This window comes from Crinia signifera, chromosome 4 (assembly GCF_055691185.1).
Source record: "Crinia signifera chromosome 4, ASM5569118v1, whole genome shotgun sequence".
NCBI lineage: Eukaryota > Metazoa > Chordata > Amphibia > Anura > Myobatrachidae > Crinia > Crinia signifera.
In genome coordinates, this window is record NC_139220.1 from 35,558,587 (window position 1) to 35,578,443 (window position 19,857).

The 19,857-nt window shown below is 46.2% G+C and overlaps 1 protein-coding gene across 1 annotated transcript; it reads right to left on the bottom strand.

Moving 5' to 3' along the window:
- Positions 1 to 2,398: 2,398 nt before the first annotated feature.
- LOC146073948 (zona pellucida sperm-binding protein 4-like) lies at positions 2,399 to 11,460 on the bottom strand. The gene is made up of 12 exons (XM_083181561.1): positions 11,278 to 11,460; positions 10,419 to 10,540; positions 8,056 to 8,149; positions 6,491 to 6,646; positions 5,537 to 5,727; positions 4,649 to 4,746; positions 4,446 to 4,573; positions 3,770 to 3,959; positions 3,531 to 3,681; positions 3,176 to 3,254; positions 2,997 to 3,101; positions 2,399 to 2,567 (listed from the first exon to the last, which is right to left on the bottom strand). Exons 1-12 carry the CDS (start codon positions 11,450 to 11,452, stop codon positions 2,422 to 2,424), a joined length of 1,635 nt encoding a protein of 544 aa, XP_083037687.1. The 5' UTR covers positions 11,453 to 11,460; the 3' UTR covers positions 2,399 to 2,421.
- Between the last annotated feature and the right edge of the window lie 8,397 nt (positions 11,461 to 19,857).

A 19,857-nucleotide genomic window follows, 5' to 3' on the forward strand; every position in this document is an offset into this window, starting at 1 on the left:
CGGAGATCAGCTGAGGGAAAGGCAGTAGCGTGCAGCCGGGGACCAGATTGAGCAGAGCCCACTGCCAGGGAGGCTATGAGAAGACCGCTGGTGAGTACAGATGCCTAAACCACCCCCCCACGCTGGTGACACCAAAAGGGTGCCCACTGTACCCTCACATGGTAGACTGTGCAACCAGAACCCTGCCAAAGCCTGAACCCAATTAACCCCTGTGCTACCCTCCATAGCTTGGAGTACTAAAGAACCGGTTTAATTTATTGACGAGCATCACTCTGCTTGTTAGTTTGGCCACTGACTTTGGGCTCCTTACACAGCCAAGGAACTTTCAAGGAAACACCTGAACTGAGCTTAACAGATCCTGTGGATTACAAATAAGAAAATATGTGATATTTTGATTTGTGCAAGTGTGATGCTGAAGTTTTTATGCCATGTGAAGCCTAGGCAGTTTCATACGATATAGAGAAAGCGATGTATACGTAGTTGTTTTTTGTTTAAAGTTTTCAGTTAGAGTAAGTAGCGACTCCCTGGAATTATAATTAATCAGACAGGCGGGTGAATTATTTAACTGTCATTGTGCATTACTTATTGTTCTTGAAGGCGCAGGTTGTCCAATACTGCGCAAATAAAGTGTTAACCTCTTTTGAACCACTCTGAATCTCCTGCCTCCAATCCTCTACGACTTAGAAGCAGCAGCACCATCCAAGCGGTAAGACAGCACACCGACATACACCTGTGGTTATCACACAGGGACTGGCCCATTTGAAAGGGGCCAACCCAGGAATGCCAGTGTGATCCCTGAACTGTATTCGCAGGTAAGTCCCTGCATTTCCTGGTGTGAAAGGGGTATTAGCTGGGGGAAGGGGACACCTGCCTATGTGGTGAAGGAAGATGCTCCACTATGGTATGTAGTTTTACACCTAAAAATGGTCGACATTGACAGGTCAAAACAAGCAAAACGTCATCATGAACATGGTCAACGCTGGAAAAGCTTGACAGGAATTTTTCAGAAAAAAATAAAAACTCAACCCTTTCCTGAGTCAACCATGCTTATGTTGACCTTCTGTCATTGTCAATCTAATGCATGTTTACCATTCATAGGTGTCAACCCCTAGTGGTTGATCTAGTGACTGTCAACCATCTATACCAGGCATTACCAAACTTTGGCCCTCCAGCTGCTGAAAAAGACTACACATCCCAGCATGCCTTGCCATAGTTTTAGCATTCCCTAATAGCAAAATTGTGGCAAGGAATGATGGGAACTGTAGTTTCACAACAGCTGGAGGGCCATAGTTATGCCATGCCTGATCTACACCAGAACCCCTGCTAGCCGGTGATTGCCTGTAATGTGTTTCCATTGTGTACTGCAAATTTTTAGTTCCCAAAAAAAACAAAAAACCCTCTGGTCATACTCCAGTCACATCAGATCCAGATACATGAAGGGCAGGGGGCTGTAGTTACAGACTTGCCGATGTGCCTATTAATCCGAGCCAAGCAGAAGACAAGTCCTTGTAAGAAGTGGTATAATAGTATCACATTACACATGGGTGGGGACAGCCTTAAGATGTCCATACACTACTGCAATGTATCGCAGTAGTCTATGGCCAAGTCGGAGGTCAGACGGGCAACAAGTTCTACCTCCAACTCAGGTACGATGTGCATGGTGAAACCAGCCCAATGCGGACTAGTGTATGGGCACAACAGTTTTTACTGTCGTCTGGTAAAAGTGGTGCTGACAACTGTTCATTCTGCCTGGTATATGGTTTCTATTTACCTATAACACACATCCCAGGTATTGTCAGTAGTAGGTCTACCGTGGATGATAGTCATGAAACCCATTGACTGCTATTAGTGCAGCAGCAAGTGGGAACCAGCATTCAGCAGGCTAAACAATTGAGCAGAAGGGTGTCACAGCCAAGCCCCATTCACATGGGGTAACATAGGTATGGAAATGAAAAAAAAAACCTGTCACTGCTAGCAACGTTCAGAAAACCCATCGACCATCAGTGATCATTGGCCATCACCCATAGACAGTAACTTGTTCAGGATGTTCTCCCACCCCTACAGCAGTAAGACTAGCATCAGCAAACAGGATAGTTGCTTTTATCCTCAACTGTAGCAGTGGGGTTTGTGGTATCTGCACCATGTGGCGGGTTGTTCTATAGATGTAGCCATGCTCATCTATCCTTCCCTATGGCGAATAGATCAGTACATGAGGCGCATTGTTGGATAACCCTTATTATCTAATCAGTATAACTGGAGAGCATCTGAGCACACATATGCTTCTGTTTAGAAGCATTACAAGGGGGTGCTACATGTAGATTAGCCTAGGGAACCTTTAATCAGGCCCTGTCTGTACACCAATTGAAAACCCATCTCCAACAAATAACACATGAGCAAGTCAGTTTGGGAGTAACACTTTATTCAGATTTTGACAGTAAGCATGGTGTGGCTCTGTCTCCTGCAATGCCGCCAGACACCTAGTACTGTGACCGTCACCACCAAGAAGACTCCTCCCACAGCAGCTCCCCTTAGCCACATCACAGGAGAGGAGACCGGACCAGAGATACCTGAGAATAGGAAAATAAAGTCAAGACTCAAAACTAAGTAGTGTCTAGGCCACCAGGAAGGATTTCCCCTACAAATTAACAAGACAGAACACTGGAAGAGCAAGAGATGGCAGACCTAGCAATTAGGGCAGCTCATAGTAAATATGGGGGCAGGGGACTATTACAATGGTCAATACGCAAGTGGGCAAGTTCCCTAACCGCTTACTTTAGGCAATTAATAAATTCTTTGCTATACATCCACAAGCCACAGTAGAGGCTCAGGCTCTAGCAGCATCCGGCTTTAGAGCATCAAGAGCCAATATGGTAGCAGTCAGAGCCATGTCTCCAAGACAACACAAGTTCTGCCAAACCAGCCACACAATAGCATCTGCAACTAGGATCTGGGTACACTGCAGCAAGCAATGGCACTGCTTTATTAGAATATATTACCTTCACTAGACATCACATGTTTCTTATTTGATGGAAATTCCTCAATGAAGTCCACTGGGCCTTGGCTTACTGTGGTCTCCAGCACTGGCTCATTGGCTGCTCGTTCTGCAAATATAGAATGAAGGTTAGTCATGTGCCTTCTCTAGAAAAGAGGCAGCCTGAACACACACAGGACTTACTTTTCCTGTTGCCACAGGAAGTTGTGCAGGAAGCAGTAGCAGATGGTACACACACAGAAGCACTGCAGTGGAAGTAGACCTGTGGAATAGAGGTAAAGACCAGCAGCAGTTTGAGAGAGAGGATTTTTTTATACCAAACATCTCTTTACTGTCACATTATCAGTTGAAAGCCACATTTGCAAGGAAACTACACCATTTATGGATAAAATACCATAGGATTTTTTATTTAAATGTTTAAACCCATCATAGCTCAGCAGTCACTGTATACCAATGACTTCAGTCAACCACTGCACAATATACAAATATTCTAATCAAGGCATTAACTGTGCCATGACCTATGTAGGAGAGGCTTTACCATTCCTTTAAGTGCAAGCTGGGAACTCTGGTCCACAAAGGTGAAGGTGCTGACGATGAAGCGTTGGTAGTGGGATGGGAATGGAACGCTCTGTGTGGGCGCTCCAAGTGGGACAAGCTGAGTCAGGTAGTTGTCTCCAGTAAAAGGGCACCTGGAACGAGAATGATCAGGCATGGGCATAGAATTCTGCCTCTTGGTTCTATAACTCTGTATTCAACAAAGTGGAATGCCAGCCTTACCCGTCCACAAGAATGGACCATTGAACTTGTTGGGTGGGGTCTGTAGAGGGTGTGGCCCAGCAGTCATTTAAGACCAGGAACAAATTAGGGTCTGTTTTTTGTAGTATTTGGACCTCCAAGTAGACTGGATCTCTGAGCACTTTGACCACAGGGTAGTCTTTAGTCAAGTAGTATGAGGAATACTGTATGTCTGCCAGGAGGAGAAACTTTGTTAACATTGATTCCTAAGCTGGCCATACATCTACAGATAGAAACCAGCCCAATCTGACAATCTACCAGGTTTTTGTTCCAGTTTGGCAGTTTTCCAGCATTTCAAAGCAAATGGTCAACTGTCATTTGCTCTCATCCATTACCAGGATTTTGTTCCAACCTGCCCAATCGATCTGTAGATGTATGGGCCCCATTAGCCAGTCAACTCACCTCTCCTGAAATTAGATAGAGGCAGTGTGTGCCTGCTCTGCAAAGTTACGCTAGTAGCATAGTTCTGCAGGACTTGGTCAGTGCACTAGTAGTCCATACTGCTAACCTCTGCATTACTAACACACTCCCATTTTAGTTTACAATATCTTAACCTGGTTTACAAGATGAGTTTTCTAAACTGTCTGCCCCAACCGATTCTATCATACAAGTTTAAGCGCATTCATCCAGCTGTAAAGAATTTAACACTGGTCATTACCTTGAGCTATATTCATCTGCAGGAGCAGAGGGCCTGAGGTGGACACTGGAAGTGGTGGCGGCAGGGTGAGGACCTCTACTTGCAGCGGGACAACACCAGTGTTAGAGTAGATGCAGCGGACAGTCAGCCTAGTGCAGTAAATACAGGGTTAGCTTTGGTCTCTATACAGAAGAGTCCCAGGCCTGCACCACTTTATGGCTTACCTAAATGTGCTGTCTCTTGAGATGGATGATCCTTGCCATGTCCTTTTGTCTCTAGTGGCATAGATTGTATTCTCATACACCACAGTGTTAGCCAGTGCCTGCCAAAGGGAGACCAGTTATAGACAAATGCTAAATAAACTGTATAACTCATGCTAAATAGCTAAGTGACTATTCTGAGGGGGCCTTTGGGCCAGTTGTGGACGTTCCTAGGCAAACAATGACACGCTCTGGCAAGATATATACAGTATATGGATGGTAGCCTGGATTAGAATTATGCAGCAATTACAGATAATTTGCCAGTAAGGGCCTAAAAATTGGAGGGCAATAACCAGTTCCTAATAACCTTTTCACACCAGAAAATGCAGGAACATACCCAGGAATGTGGTCCCAAGATCATGGCAGGCATTCACGGGTTGGCTCCTTTCACACCAGCCTAGATTCTTGTGTTGACCCAGGTCTAGTGCTGGTGTGAATGGGTCCCAGGCCAAAAATCCTGGGACTTCCAAGGCATTTTAACCCTACTAGCTAGGAATGCCAGCATGATCCCAGGACTGAATTCCCAGGTATGTCCCTGCATTTTCTGGTGTGAAAGGGATAGAACTCATCTTTCAGACAGCCTGTAACATGCCAGTTGACTAGAATCTAAGCTGTCAAAAGGAAAAGAACCAGAGAGACATTAGGGACCCTCATCTTCCTGTAGCACCAACCAACCATGAATATTTAATTACTTCAGTTGCCCCATATGGTGGGTTACCTGGAACAGATACTCACCACTTGCACAAGATTAAGTGCTCTTACTGGGTACAGACTCAGATAAAAGGGTCAAGAAACAGTCTATACAGGCTACGCACCAGTTTAGCTTCTCACATCCACCAACAGCAGACTTACCTGTCTGGCTCCTCCACAGGAGAGAGGGAACTGGAACAGGATGAAAGCTGAAGTCGCTGAAACACTCATCACGGGACATGAGGCCAAGTCCACGTTGTGGACACTGACAGAACCCAAGATCAGGGATGGTGTAGTCACATCCTCAGAGATAGCAATCAGAACCTGGCCATCATCTGTACACTGTGCAGTCACTGGAGGGGGGGAATGGACAGACATAACAGCAGTTTGTCAATTTAAGTTCCTCATCTCATATGGAAGAGCCTTGTCCCTCTTAGGTTCTGGACTGTTTAGTAGCAAGGCCAGATATTCCAGGTGACCATAATTCTACCTACAACAGATGCCCATCTGCAATGCCGCGTTAGGACTGTTCCCACCATAGCGGCACAACTGGCATGTTCACTTTAGAATAAGACAAAGTCCTACCTGAATCAGATACTATCCAGGCTGCTCAGATACAGCAGCAGTCAGAGGCATGGGTGAGACATACAGCTAAGTAGGAACAAGAGGGTAGCTTCGTGGGATACTCCAGGCAGAGCTGGTACAATGCCTGGTATAAGGTGGCAGGCAGTGGTGTAAGTTAGTCCCAGTTGCCCGGAGGCAAGATACATATTGGTATCCCCCCCAATAATTAAATCAGTAAGGTGTCTGTCTCCAGTAAGACAGATAATGGGTCTAATACAGGGTGACACTTGCAAAAATGATGTTAGGAGGAGGAGTCAGCCAAAGTAGTGATATTGACAGCATTCAATTAACGGATTCAAACTCACAGGGGAGGGGAGGTGCCCCCCTTGGGAGCAGGAGCCCGGCGGCAGATTTAACCAGCTTTCACCCAGCAACCAAATCTGCATCTAATATCTGTCTTGTACTATGGGCAACATCTTTGAGGCCCTCCCATTTGTGCTTATAGAACTCTGGTCCAGGTTAGGTATCTGACCCCCCATAGAACAAGCTTACCTTTGTTTCCATAGTAACAGGGAACGGAGGGGTAACTGGAAGAGAAGCAGCAGCCTAGGCTGGCACAAACTGCACTGGTCACAGAGGCATTGGCACAGGGCAAGCGGTCAGTACTCTGGACAGCAGCGCAGGCACTGGGGCTCGGAGCATCCATAGCTGTGGGGGAGAGACAGTCCTTAGTGTAGTCCCAGATACATAGTTATCTAGTAACAGTGTTTAAAGAAGTCCACCACCCCCTATCATTATTTAAGACAATATAGTAGCTGACAGTTAATGGGATTACTTGGTTTCTTCGTCCTGCAGGCTGTCAGTTACATCTTAATTATGATAGTGATAAGCCCACCGAGCATCAGGGGGCTAGTGATTGTTTTATACTTGTACATATTGGGGCTGTGTGCATGTGCATAGCACCGGTCACTGCCTCTCAGACTATGCCTTTGATCACTCAGTTCCTCGTGTAGCCTAGGAGTAGATTTGACAACGAGTGACATTTTGTACCATTCAGTAGTGCATGCAGGGGGGGTTTCTGAGTACCCAAAAACCCCCCCAGGAGTCTAAGGGCCCTCAACTAAAAGCTGAGGGTCCCCTCTTTCCCTGGGTACAAGAATTGTAAAAATCGGCCCTTGGGAACTGGAGATATCTGACTTCAAAGCAGTGGTCCCCATCCAAGCCTGTTATTCCCAGTCAGATATTTCAGGTTCTGTCTGACTTAGAGTTTTTCTGAGGGTATATTACAAAAGCTGGGACTCTCCCCATTTGATGGACACTAGAAGCTTGTCTCTATTGTTCCCATAACCAGAGATATCAGTCTTCCAGCAGCTGGTTACTGCTCCAGCTCCACACACCTGGTATGTAGTTTTATATACTCGTTGGCAGATTGCTCTGCCTCCTGAACTCTGATCCCCTAGTCCCCAATACTATTTGGTAGGTGGGATTCTTTAAAATCTAAGAAATCTATTTCCGGAAACTGGAGAGATCTGCAGTCAAGCAAGCTGTCCTCCCACCAGAAAATTATGAATAAGCCCATTCCACTATACACCCCTCATCTGCGTATTAAACATCCTCTACCACCCTGGAAGTTATGTATCAGGGCCCCTTCATTCAACCCAATGCCCCCTTCTCCCACCATCTGTGCAGTAAAGGGGTAATTAGCGGAAATGACATGCAGAGCGGTTGATATAATACCCCCTACCACCCGCAGGACATCAAAGCTTCCCCCACCCCTACCGCTGGAGGATCGGAAGGGGCCCCAATACCTTGCTATGTCCAGATTAGTATTATTATCGTCTATCTATAATACTTTTACTGACCCGGCATATACTGGGTCACCTAAGTGTCCATCTCCGTGCTTTGCTCCACCAATCTGGAAACCCCCTCCTGAAAATCCTGTGTTTGCCACTGCCATTGGTAACAAGTGACCACATTGTGCTCCAGCCAATCAGCTCCTGTCATTTTTACATACACATGACAGCTAAACACCAGTTGGCTGGAGCAGGATTTACTCATAGTGAGTAATCACAACCCCTGGTCATGTCTGCCCTGGTTACATCTACACAGAGTGTTACCTGGCAGGAACGGGCACCGGAGGTCTCGCTTGTGGTAATCCACTGCACCGTTTGAAATTTGTTCTGCGATCAGAGTCATCACATGTTCTCCATTCTGTGGAATAGGATGGATATTACACAGGTTACATGGCATATTTCGGTTTATAGACTCGTGTAACAGCATTTGTCTAGCATGACAGAGGGAGAGTATTCGGTACTTGTGTAATATCTGGGCGCCCGATTTATTAATCGCATGCCTTAACTTAAAGCATGCGATGGGGTTTAAGACGTTCCTGTACAATAATAAAAAAAAAAAAAGAGTCGACCAACCCGATTTTTCCATTGGACCCAATGTTAAATGCCCCCCAGACCCAGTTTTTCATTGTATACCCACCCTGATGGTTAATTATTATATCAAATGCCCCCCCCCCCCCCCCCCATTGTTAATGCCACCACACCCTGAAGCATGGCAAGCGCAGCGGTACACGTCCTCCGACCTTTTCATACCCCCACTATCCACGTCGTCGTGGAGTTGATTTAATTTAGTGTGGCGAGCGCAGTGTGCCACCAAGCCCGAAGCGTGGCGAGCGGATGCGGATTACTTAACATGTATTCCGCATCCCCTCGCAGGGCTCGCCACACTATATAAAATCAACTCCACGCCGATGTGTGGATAGGTGGGGGTTATGAAAAGGTCTGAGGACACGTACCGCCGCCCCGCTAAGCTTTGGGTTGATCGTGGCGTTAACAATGGGGGGGCGGCGGCATTTCACATAGTAATTACCCATCAGGGTGGGTATACAATTAAAAATGGGGTATTTAACATCGAATCAGATGTAAAAAGCGGGTCGAATCGGTCAAGTCGCATGCAATGCGACCGATTTTTCGGACCCGATGTCAAAATCGGGCGCCCAGATATTACACAAGTACCGAATATTCTTAGGTAATAGAAAGGGGAATAATGAGATTTCTACAGATAAGGCGCATACCAAGTTGGCAAAGTCTGAAAAACACACCCATAGAGGGGGAATAAAATAGTGTGCCGAGCGTAGCGCGAGGCACCAGGCCCACTGCGTGGTGAGCCCACAAGGGGGAGGGGTGATCCACGCCCCCCTCCCCCTGTCAGCATTGCGGCGGTTGGGATTCCGACCGCCGGCATATCATACCAGACCAGTAATAAGGGAGTAGAAGTGATAAAGTGCCTGGTACTTTATAACCGGCCAGTCAGCTTCTAGCTGTCCCTTTTTAGATCCAGCCCGTAAATAAACAGTCAGGAGCCAATTGGCCAGTGATAAAGTACCAGGCACTTTATCACTTCTCCACTGCCGCCTGCCCTACCCCAGTTGCCGCCGCCTCTAACACAAGAAGATCTACTTCTCTGCGGTGACCAGTCCCAGCTCCTGCTATAATGAAAGAGCTCCCTCACAAAAAGTCAGTCCCTTATAGCACACTTTTTTGGATGCTAGAGGAGACTGCTGTAAGGTGGGGGACTTTTCATACTAGCAGCAGGAACACAGGGACCGGTCACCGCAGAGAAGTAGATCTGCGTGTCCCGGTTACAGAGGTGGCAAGCGAGGTAAGAAGAGGGAGGGGGGGGTTTGTATTTGTAGTTACACCACTGCCTTACTAAACCAAGATACTTGGCAAGGGAATGACTAGATATTTGTAGGCCCCATAGCAAAGGTTTGAAAGGGCCCCCTACTTAACAACTGATGGTGAAGAAAGGTATATAAAACATTAGACAGTAAGGATGGGCCCCATAGTAGCTACACCCCTTGCACCAATTGTAGTTATGCCCTTTATACTTGGGGGTAGGGATGGCTATTGAGGACAGAGATAGCAACAAAAAAAAAAAAAATGTCTTGCCATTTTTTTTTTAGCAGTTCTGTTAAAATGCAGTGGTGGTTCAGTTGTATCAAGACAACACCTCTGCTAACAGAATAATAAATGCGTTTCCTAGTACGATCAAACCGTTTACTAACGGTACAGAGGTGTTGTGTGGTTTGAGGTAGAAAACCCACTTGGCTTTATTCATACAATACCACATAACAAATATTAAGACGTAAATCTCTTATCTAACAATAAGAACCAAAGACAGAAAAGGGGGCAGGAAAAGACATTGACAGCTAGCTATTTCCAAACTAGGGGTATACGGATCTATCCGCCATTGTTAGTTTTTAAGCCATTAAGTTTATCCATCATACCATTGGTTGGTAACTCCCCACATAGGGATGGCAAGGCCGTGGAGAAAGTGCAAGCCAACCAGCTCCTAGCTACCACATTACAGGTAGGATTTGAAAAAGGGAACTGATTGGTTGGTACTTTGGCCCCTCCCAGTCCGATTGCCTGTGGCAGCATTTCACATTCATTCTAGTTTGCCTTACCTCCTCTCTTACATAGCACCCGTCATAGGCAGCACCAATGAGCAGTGCGCCATCTGGTTTCTGTCCTACCCAGAGCCTGCAAGCAGAGTCATTCTGGAGACTGTGGGGCTTTCCTGCATTATCTGGAACACAATAAACAATAATTCTCCTTTAAATGAGCCATGTTCCACATGCAGGGAAAATACACACTGCTTTTGCATGCAGCAAACATAATGGGCAGCTTTGTTTTTACACCAACATCAAGGATTAAGCTGGGACTCACACCACACACTTATTTCTGTCTCAGCATTGGGGAGATATACCTGTACTGGAGAGAGCTAAAGTACCATCCAGTCCACTAATAACTAGTATTCCCAAAAAGCATGCAAAATGACAGTTATGAGCAGATTGGGTGGTATTCACTCCAAGGCTTAGTATATCTACCCACTACACAGGTCCTGTGGCTGGCATTAAAGCCATTTGAAATTCAGACATAGGGCAAGATGTACTAAGCATTGAAAAGTGATAAACCTACTGGTCATTTTTCAGATACAGCCTGTAGCATGGCAGTTGACTGGTGGTTTAGCACTCACCATTTTATCACTTTTTAAGCTTAGTACATCTCTCCCTAATCAGCCACAAAACCTGTGATGTGTGTGTGGGTGTGTGTGTCCCAGTTTAAAGGGATATGAAGGTAAGCTTAACAATACATCACAGAGCCAGGGGCCACACCAGCCATTGGCACAATGCCTCAGAAGCATTGATCACTTCCACAGGTCAGAAGGCACACACAAGTAAATGGAGGATACCTTGCAGAGAGAAGTAGAGATGTGGCCTTTAAAAGCCATTTGCAACTACCATACAAGTCAGAGTTACTCACCCAATACCGTGAAGGCAGAAGCAAAATCCAGGCGCACAGAGGGCAGGGAGAGCCGCATCTTACTGGAGCCACAACGCAGATCAGACACATCTTCTAAAAACCCCTCAGTACTAACCACCATGCTACAGCCCCACAGCAATACTGCACAGCACACCCAGCCCCTGGCAATCCCCATCCTGCCTGTAACTCCTAATACTGCAGGTGAGCACAGGCCGGTCATTTATACCATGAGGAGGAGGCGGGGCCTGCAGTGTGATCAGTCAGGTGCTGATGTCATCCCAGGTGAGTGTCATAAGGGCAAGCCCTTAGCTCAGCACACAGGACAGGTTGCCCTGTCTGTATGGGGCTTTAGGATGACAGTGTATAGCTCGTCAGTCAATAGGTTGACTACTATTGGTCGATACATGGAAAAGGTTGACATGCATTAGGTCCACATGTTCAAAAGCTCGACACAAGCAAAATTTCAACATAGAAAAAGGTTTACTGGGGTTTCCATGATTTTTTGGTTGTAAATGTCGACATGGACACCATATTAGTGTAGCTCGTCTGCTCGCCATGCTTCGGGCACGGTGCCTCATTGTGCTCAGCACGCTTTTGTATTCTCCCTCTATGCCCACTGGGATGGGAAAGTATGAACTAGATTGTTTAAAAATAAAAATAAATCACGAAAAAAGGTCATGTCGACTTTTTCCCATGTCGACTTGTTGTTTGTATTGAACCTGTTGCATGTTGACATTTTTCATTGGTGTATCTATATATAATTGGTGCAGGGCAGGGTTGCCTACCTGCCCGGAATGGCCAGGAGGGTCCCAGAAATCGTGTCAAACTCCTGCTCCCGTAGAAAAGTGAATACTTCAATCCACAATGTACCTCACCCACCAAAGAGATATATGGTGAGCGAGGGGTGTTGTAGATTGAAGCATTCACTGTCCTGCCTCCCTCAGTTAATGAATAATCCACATATCTAATTTGAAAAACACCCATACACATTGAATTTAGTTTTTTTCTTCACTCCACATTTCTGTATTGGGAGCGCTGTCTTCAGAAGCTGAACTCCATACCTAAAGAAACCTTTACGAGCTTCAAGACCCCTTAACCTACCGTGAGTGTGGCACCACGCCCATCACTGTACACTTTATTTTGGTTGATCCGTACCTAATAATTATAGACACTACCACCAGTTTGTATTCATTCTTTATTTTGAGAAATTATCACAGTAGAACACCAACAAACACTGAAATATTTGCCACGAAAGAAACGTCTGGTACAAGAGACTGTATACATTTCATGCACCTTTGAGTAGTATTCTCCACCTCTACTTGTGTTTGAGATGAAGCAGTCTCAGACCTCTACTCACATTAGCACAGATGCAAAGTATCCTTCAATGTTTCAGGATTTCACTATTTCACTATTTATGTTGCATTCAGAATATTTATTTATTTATTACCAGTTTCTTATATAGCACATACTGTACATATTCGGCAGCGCTTTACAGAGAATATTTGAACACATCAGTCCATGCCCCAGTGGATATTCCCTACCACATGTACATGCACACACAGACATTCTAGGGTTAATTTGCCAGTATTGTTTTGGATTGTGGGAGGAAACCGGAGTACCCGGAGGAAACCCACGCAAGGACGGGGAGAATATACAAACTCCGCACTGTTAGGGCCATGGTGCGAATTGAACCCATGACCTCAGCTCTGTGAGGCAGTAATGCTAACAATCAGTGGCGGATTCAGGGGGGGGGGGCACCCAGGCACGTGCCCCCCCTGTCATTTCATTTTGTAGTTGAGGACCAGGGCTTTCCAACGAGCCCAGCCCCGTGTCTCTTGCCCCCTGGGAACCGGAGATATCGCCTGGCAAAGCTGTAACGTTTTTTTCCCCATAGGATAATATGGGACCCGTCAATTCCGACCTCCCCCCGGTTCCGACGGCTGCCGGTTCCCCCCTGGCATCACAGAAGCTTGTGGTTGATCTCATTCAATTCCAAATCGCTGGGCCTTCAATATGATACCAGGCTGGTCCATATCGGTCAATCGGTTCCAGAGATATTGCATGTAAACCGATTTTTTGTTTTTTGAAATGTAATTTCATGGCATGTTCTTTGATGGCAGATTACTCTGGAACCAAACGTTTCAGTTTCACTGGACAAAAATCATTCAAAGCCCACTCAAAAGTTCATCAATATTATACTTGTCTCATGTAAATGGGTCAGTTGGTTCCGAAGATATAGCCGGTTAAATGAGATAACTGGTTAAATGGGGGAGGGGTGGTTTTCTCTCCCCCTCACACGAGAATATGCAGGGACTAGGCTGGTGTAAAAGGGGCCAACCTGGGAATGCATTTTCTGGTGTGAAAGGGGTATTATTTCAAATAGCCTATACCTGCAGTGCTCTGAATACAGCCAGGCTCTGCCACTGTCAGTGGCTATCTTCTGCCTGGCGGCGGCTGTCCCCCATTTACCGTGAGCATTTATTCCCCCTTGGCAATGAGCATGTAATCCCACATGGCAACAAACATGGAACCTCTGACAATGAGCATGGAACCCTTGGCAATAAGCATGTAGATAAGCAGCACTTATGTAGCATTTTTAATAGGCATTATGGTGTTTGGCATAATACATCATGGACATAATGGCGTGTAACTTAACGTGTAATGGACATTATGGTGTAAATGTTTAATGCGTGCCTTTGGTGGACAATGTCCCTGTTTATGAAGCGTATTCTGAATTTTGGCTGTGTGGCATTATGTGAATTTTGGCTCAATCCATGTGGCATTATGTGAATTTTGGCTCAATCCATGTGGCATTATGTGAATTTTGGCTCAATCCATGTGGCATTATGTGAATTTTGGCTCAATCCATGTGGCATTATGTGAATGTTGGCTCAATCCATGTGGCATTATGTGAATGTTGGCTCAATCCGTGTGGCATTATGTGATTTTTGACACAATCCATGTGGCATTATTCGAATTTTGGCTCAATCCATGTGGCCTTATGTGAATTTTGGCTCAATCCATGTGGCATTATGTGAATTTTTAATGGGGTCTAGTATTTTGTTGCATAATGTGTAGAAGTTGTATATGGTGTTGTACACTACACCCAAGGACACACCCCCTGTTGAGTGGCCACACCCCTTTTTCCAGAGCGCACCTTCGGCGCGTGCACAACTATATCCTTCACTTTTGTTGCCATGGTGGGCCTGCGTACTTTAAATGCCAGGGCCTATTTTTAATCCCATTTCCACCCTCTCTCTGCCGCTCTCTTAGCATGTACACTGGCACCACTAACAACGCCCCCTCCCCCACCTAAACCCTCTTTTACCATGGTGCCCCCCCTGTCATTTTATCCTGGATCCGCCCCTGCTAACCATTACACCATCCGTGATGCTCATATTGCAATGGATGTTTTTATTTTGGGCAGCGGCTGTATACTCGCAGTGAACTTCGCAGATTAGCGATCAGTGCTGAATTAGACCCTTTATCTGCTATCCGGTCATTGGGCCTTATTCTAGTTCACTCTTTCTGACAAAATCCTTTTTAGATGGATAAAACCATGTGCACTGCAGGGGGGAAGATGTAAAATGAATTAGATTTGGGTGAGTTACTTTAAGCAGAATCACAGCAAATTATTTATTTACTACCAGTTATTTATATAGCACACACCTATTCCGCAGCGCTTTACATAGAATATTTGAACATTCACATCAGTCCCTGCCCCAGTGGAGCTTACAATCTATATTCGCTACCACATGTATATGTACACACAGACATTCTAGGGTTAATTTTGTTGGGAGCCAATTAGCCTACCAGTATATGTTTGGATTGTGGGAGGAAACCAGAGTACCCGGAGGAAACCCACGCAAGTACGGGGAGAATATACAAACTCTGCACAGTTAGAGCAATGGTGGGAATCGAACACATGACCTCAGTGCTGTCAGCAAATGGAAATGTTTAATATAAAAAATAGTTCAGCTTGCATGTATCAGGATGGTTAAATAAATATAAGACCAAAATGTGCTAAATAGTGTATGACCAATATCTCTCAATGGGTTCAGCATGATTTCCCGACATTCAAAATACTGACAAGCTTTGGCAGACAGTCAAAATACCAAATCAAATGACCTACAATCATTATGCCGACTCTTAAAATGTCGACATGCCAAAAAAGTCAAAATGGTTTTTGTGTGGGTGTGTCTATGTCGAAATGGACACAGTATAAGTGTACCGCATTCCCTTACATTGCTTGCTTAACTCTCTCTGCACAAGTAACATCTACATCACCTGCAGTGCACATGGTTTTGTCCATTTGAGAAGGAATTTGCCTTTGTAGGTGAACCAGAGTAAGGGCCTATGCCCACTTGGATCGTGAGGTTAGAACAAATTGGTTTCAAAGAAAAAAATCTTGAAAACCTCACGTCTACTTTAATGAATTTCAACATTTTGAATGTGTCGGTCTGCCAATGGTTGTTGGTATTTTGACTGTTGGTAAATTAACTGCATCCTCTCCCAACATTGATGGTGTGGTGGTACCCCAGTTTCTGTCACTGTGGTGCTGCCCCCAGGCACTGGGAATAGATGCTGTGTCCATATTCCCTGTCTGCAATGGAGTGTGTGCCCCCTCCCCCTCTCCTTACAAGATACTGTGGTCCGTGATCGGGACAGAGGGACAGTAGTAACAGAAATACTGGACTGTTCCTCTGAGTCTGGAACAGTTTGGGGGTACTCATGACCCAAGTCCATATAATACATAATTCATACATCAAAATCCAGGGTTCAACCCGAGAATTGGAACACCGTTCCCAACCTAGTCATGCGCGGGACAGTCACATGTCCACCACAGCGCTGATCTGGGTTGTTCAGACTGCACATGTGTGCAAGTGTGGGCACGTGGAGATGACATGATGTGACGAATGAGAGGACCTTTTACACTGAGCCTTACCTGGGTCCTTCCCGAGAACAACCCTGCTTGGTAACAGGGTTTGAACTCTGGGGGTTATTCTAGTTCACTCTTCAGCCCTGTACACACGTACCTCGTACACACAGGGGAGATATATTGCTCAATTTCTCCTTTTCATCAGCGACCAGAGATGGTCGCTGATGAAAGGGAACCTCTGCTGGCGGTGCCTTAGAGATAATCAGCTGGTCACAGGAGCTTGCGATTAGAACAGGGCTGAGCAACTGGCGATTTATCGCCGGATATCACTCCCAACACTGGCAATATGGCCGCTGGCCAGTGATTTCAGCCCCTATCGCCCCCATGTGTAAACAGCTTCAGAGGCAAAATCCTTTGTAGATTGACAAAACCATGTGCACTGCAGGTAGGTAGGGCAAATGTAACATGTGCAGAGAGAATTAGATTTGGGTTGGGTTTTACTTCAAAGTGAGATCTATATTGCAGTGTAAAAATAAAGCCGTCAGTATTTTCCCTGCACAGAAACAAAAGAACTCACCCAAAGCTAAATCTCTCTGCACATGTTACATCTGCCCCCCTGCAGTGCACATGGTTTTGTCCAGCTAAGAAGGAATTTGCCTCTAAGAGTGAACTAGAATAAGGCCCTCTGGGAGATGGCCCCGGGTGGAGTAATTTCCACTGACAAAACTCCCCGGTTGTTGTGCGTCCATGTGCAGTAACCCGGGATTTTCATGTCAGTGAAGAGAAGGATTTAGTGTGCAAAATACGGGCGTCATATTTGATTGCCACTGTCACTTATGGGATACCGTACAATGGGCCTGATTCGGATTCCTTCGGAACGGGGCGAATTCTGCCTCGTTCCGATTTTTGGGGGACTGCACATGCGCCTGGTCCATTATGTGCATGTGCAGCGTCCCCTTGCGAAGGGCTTCGGTGACTTGCGTAGTCGCCAAGGCGTATGCGAGGATCCGGGCGGGCTGGGGGGCTGACAGTGGCGGGAATGGGGCTAGCCCATGGGAATGCCCGGCGCCTCAGGCGCTCGGTAAGCTGCGATCTTTGCAGCTTACCAAGCAAACCTGAATCAGGCCCAATATGACCAGGAATAATGGTAATTCATGTACCCGGGTCTGATGTGACTGGAGTACGACTAGAGGATTTTTTTTTTTACTGCAGGAACTGAGAATGCTAAAAGCAATTTGCAGTGCACAACGGAAACACATTACAGGCAATGGGCCTTATTCTAATTCACTCTTTCTGACAAAATCCTTCTTTGATGGACAAAACCATGTGCACTGCAGGTGGGGCAGATGTAACATGTGCAGAGAGATAGATTTGGTTGTTTTATTGTTTCTGTGCAGGGTAAATGCTGGCTGCTTTATTCTTACACTGCAATTTAGATTTCAGTTTGAACAGGCCCCAGCCAAATCTAACTCTCTGCACATGTTACATCCGCTCCAGATTTGGGTGGGGTTTTACTTCGAAGTGTAAAAATAAAGCAGTCAGTATTTTCCCTGCACAGAAACAAAATAATCGCAGTTTATATTTGTCTTTCTACATACATTTGGTAAAATTTCAGTATTTCGTAGTGGCCCCATAATAATCTCTCTTGACTGGTGTATCCCTCTTGTTACCATTCCTTATCCCTTTATATTCTGCTCTGCTGGTATACAGCAGTGTTTATAAGCTCTGTACAATATTGTCTCAAACATACCTCATACTGTACCTGCCTCCTCTTTTTCACTCCTCTCCAGGAGAAACCCAGAGAGGAGTAAAAGGGGGGCGGGACAAGGCTGCATGTCAGGGGGCGAGATAAGGCTGACTCCCTGAGCCCCGCCCCCATAACAGGCAGCCACGGTAATTAGGGGGATTGGGGAGGGGCTAAAATTATGCAATTTGTGCCATTTAAGCCCTGTCCCTCCAATGCGGACCCGCAAAAATAGGAGTTTGATGCAGCGGGGAAGGGGGTTGCGGGGGCGATGTGGAAGACTTGCCCACTTTCCTGGGGGGCCGGAGGGGTACCCAATGTTTGAGAGCCTCCTGGCCATTCCGGGAGGGTAGGCAAGTATGGCTTAATCCTTTACGTGATGCATACTTTCCAACTAGGGTATCCAATCCCGGTATCGGCAGGATTTTGGGATTTAAGGCCAATATCAGTGGGAATTAAATTTCGGGATTAAGTAGTGCAGGTTTCGTTCACAATTTATTTTCGTTCAATGTTCATTACATATGGGCATTTTATGATAAATAAAGATTCTATATTTTTCTATATTTTTCATGGCTGACAAACAGCGCAGCGCTCAGCTTCAGACGCTGCCCGGCTGCCCATCTGTGTGGCTCCTTGCTGCGCAGCGCAACCTCGCATCAGCCCCCCCTTCAGCTGCATCCACCCACCCACCCGCTATTTTAAGCGCAGAGGACTGTAAAAGAGTCTGCCGAGAGAGCGGAGGGGCAGCAGTGCCACTACTGCAGAGCCACGCCATGCCACCACTGAATATGCCACAGTGGACGGGGATCATGGTCCTGAGATTGACATTTTTTCAATCCGAGTCCCGGGATTTAAAAAAATGACCTGGGATTGGCATCCCTACTCCCAACTGTAAAGATTACAGCCCCATAATCCCGGACTATCCCGCTGTCCCTCCACAGCTCATAGTATCCCGCGGGTGGGTGGAGCAGATGGAGATTTTGTGCACTATTCAGTGTGGGGAGGGAGCCTGGGGCTGGCCAGCTGCTTGGGTAATGCTGGATGGCGTTTTTTGGCGAGCCATCCTCGCCAGCCGCTCACCATATTCTACATTCCGGGGAAATCCTCGCCGATTCCCCTAAACGGTGAGGTTCGACAGCAAATGCAGCGAGCTTTGCCGTTTTGACGGCCACACTCGCTGTTTCCATCTTGCCTCAGGGAACAGGCGGCACGTAAACGGCAAGTGAGGGGAGAGAGTTGAATACTGATGGCGAGCTATAGGTGCTGCATGCCGTATAGCTCGCCGTTATCCACTCGACCCCCCTCTTTAAATATATCCCTAACTGTGCTATAGAAACAGGCTGATGGAGGCCGGAGGTGACATCACACGCCCTCCCTGAAAACACTTAGGCACGCTTGCATTTTCCTGGACACCCAGAAACCATCTGGCCACTGCGCCCAAACGCAGGCTTCCTGTCTTGCAGAATTTTATTGATTTGGCATCAAGCATACGTGTTGTGATCTGTGCACATGTGGTCTTTCAATAATTTATCGCTGTGCAAATGTTTGCACAGAAGTGATCAGGTCTGAATAACCCCCATGTTATACCAATAAATCTTGAATTTTTTTAAAGCAGTGGTTCTCAAACTGTGGGTCCCGACTCCATGTTGCTGACCATCAGGCTGACGACTTTTCTGGAAAATCTGTTGTATGGTCTGTTTTTTAGACTCCTCCAATCGTTTTGATCCTCCACAATACTGCTGCGCCATGTATGTGTTGTCTGCTGACTAGACATGTGATGTGATGGGTTATGGTATATTAGACTCCTCCCATCACTCTGTGCCTCCACAATACTGCCATGTCTGTGCTGTCTGCTGACTACACATATGACGTGATGGGTTATGGTATATTAGACTCCTCCCATCACTCTGTGCCTCCACAATGCTGCCATGTCTGTGCTGTCTGCTGACTACACATG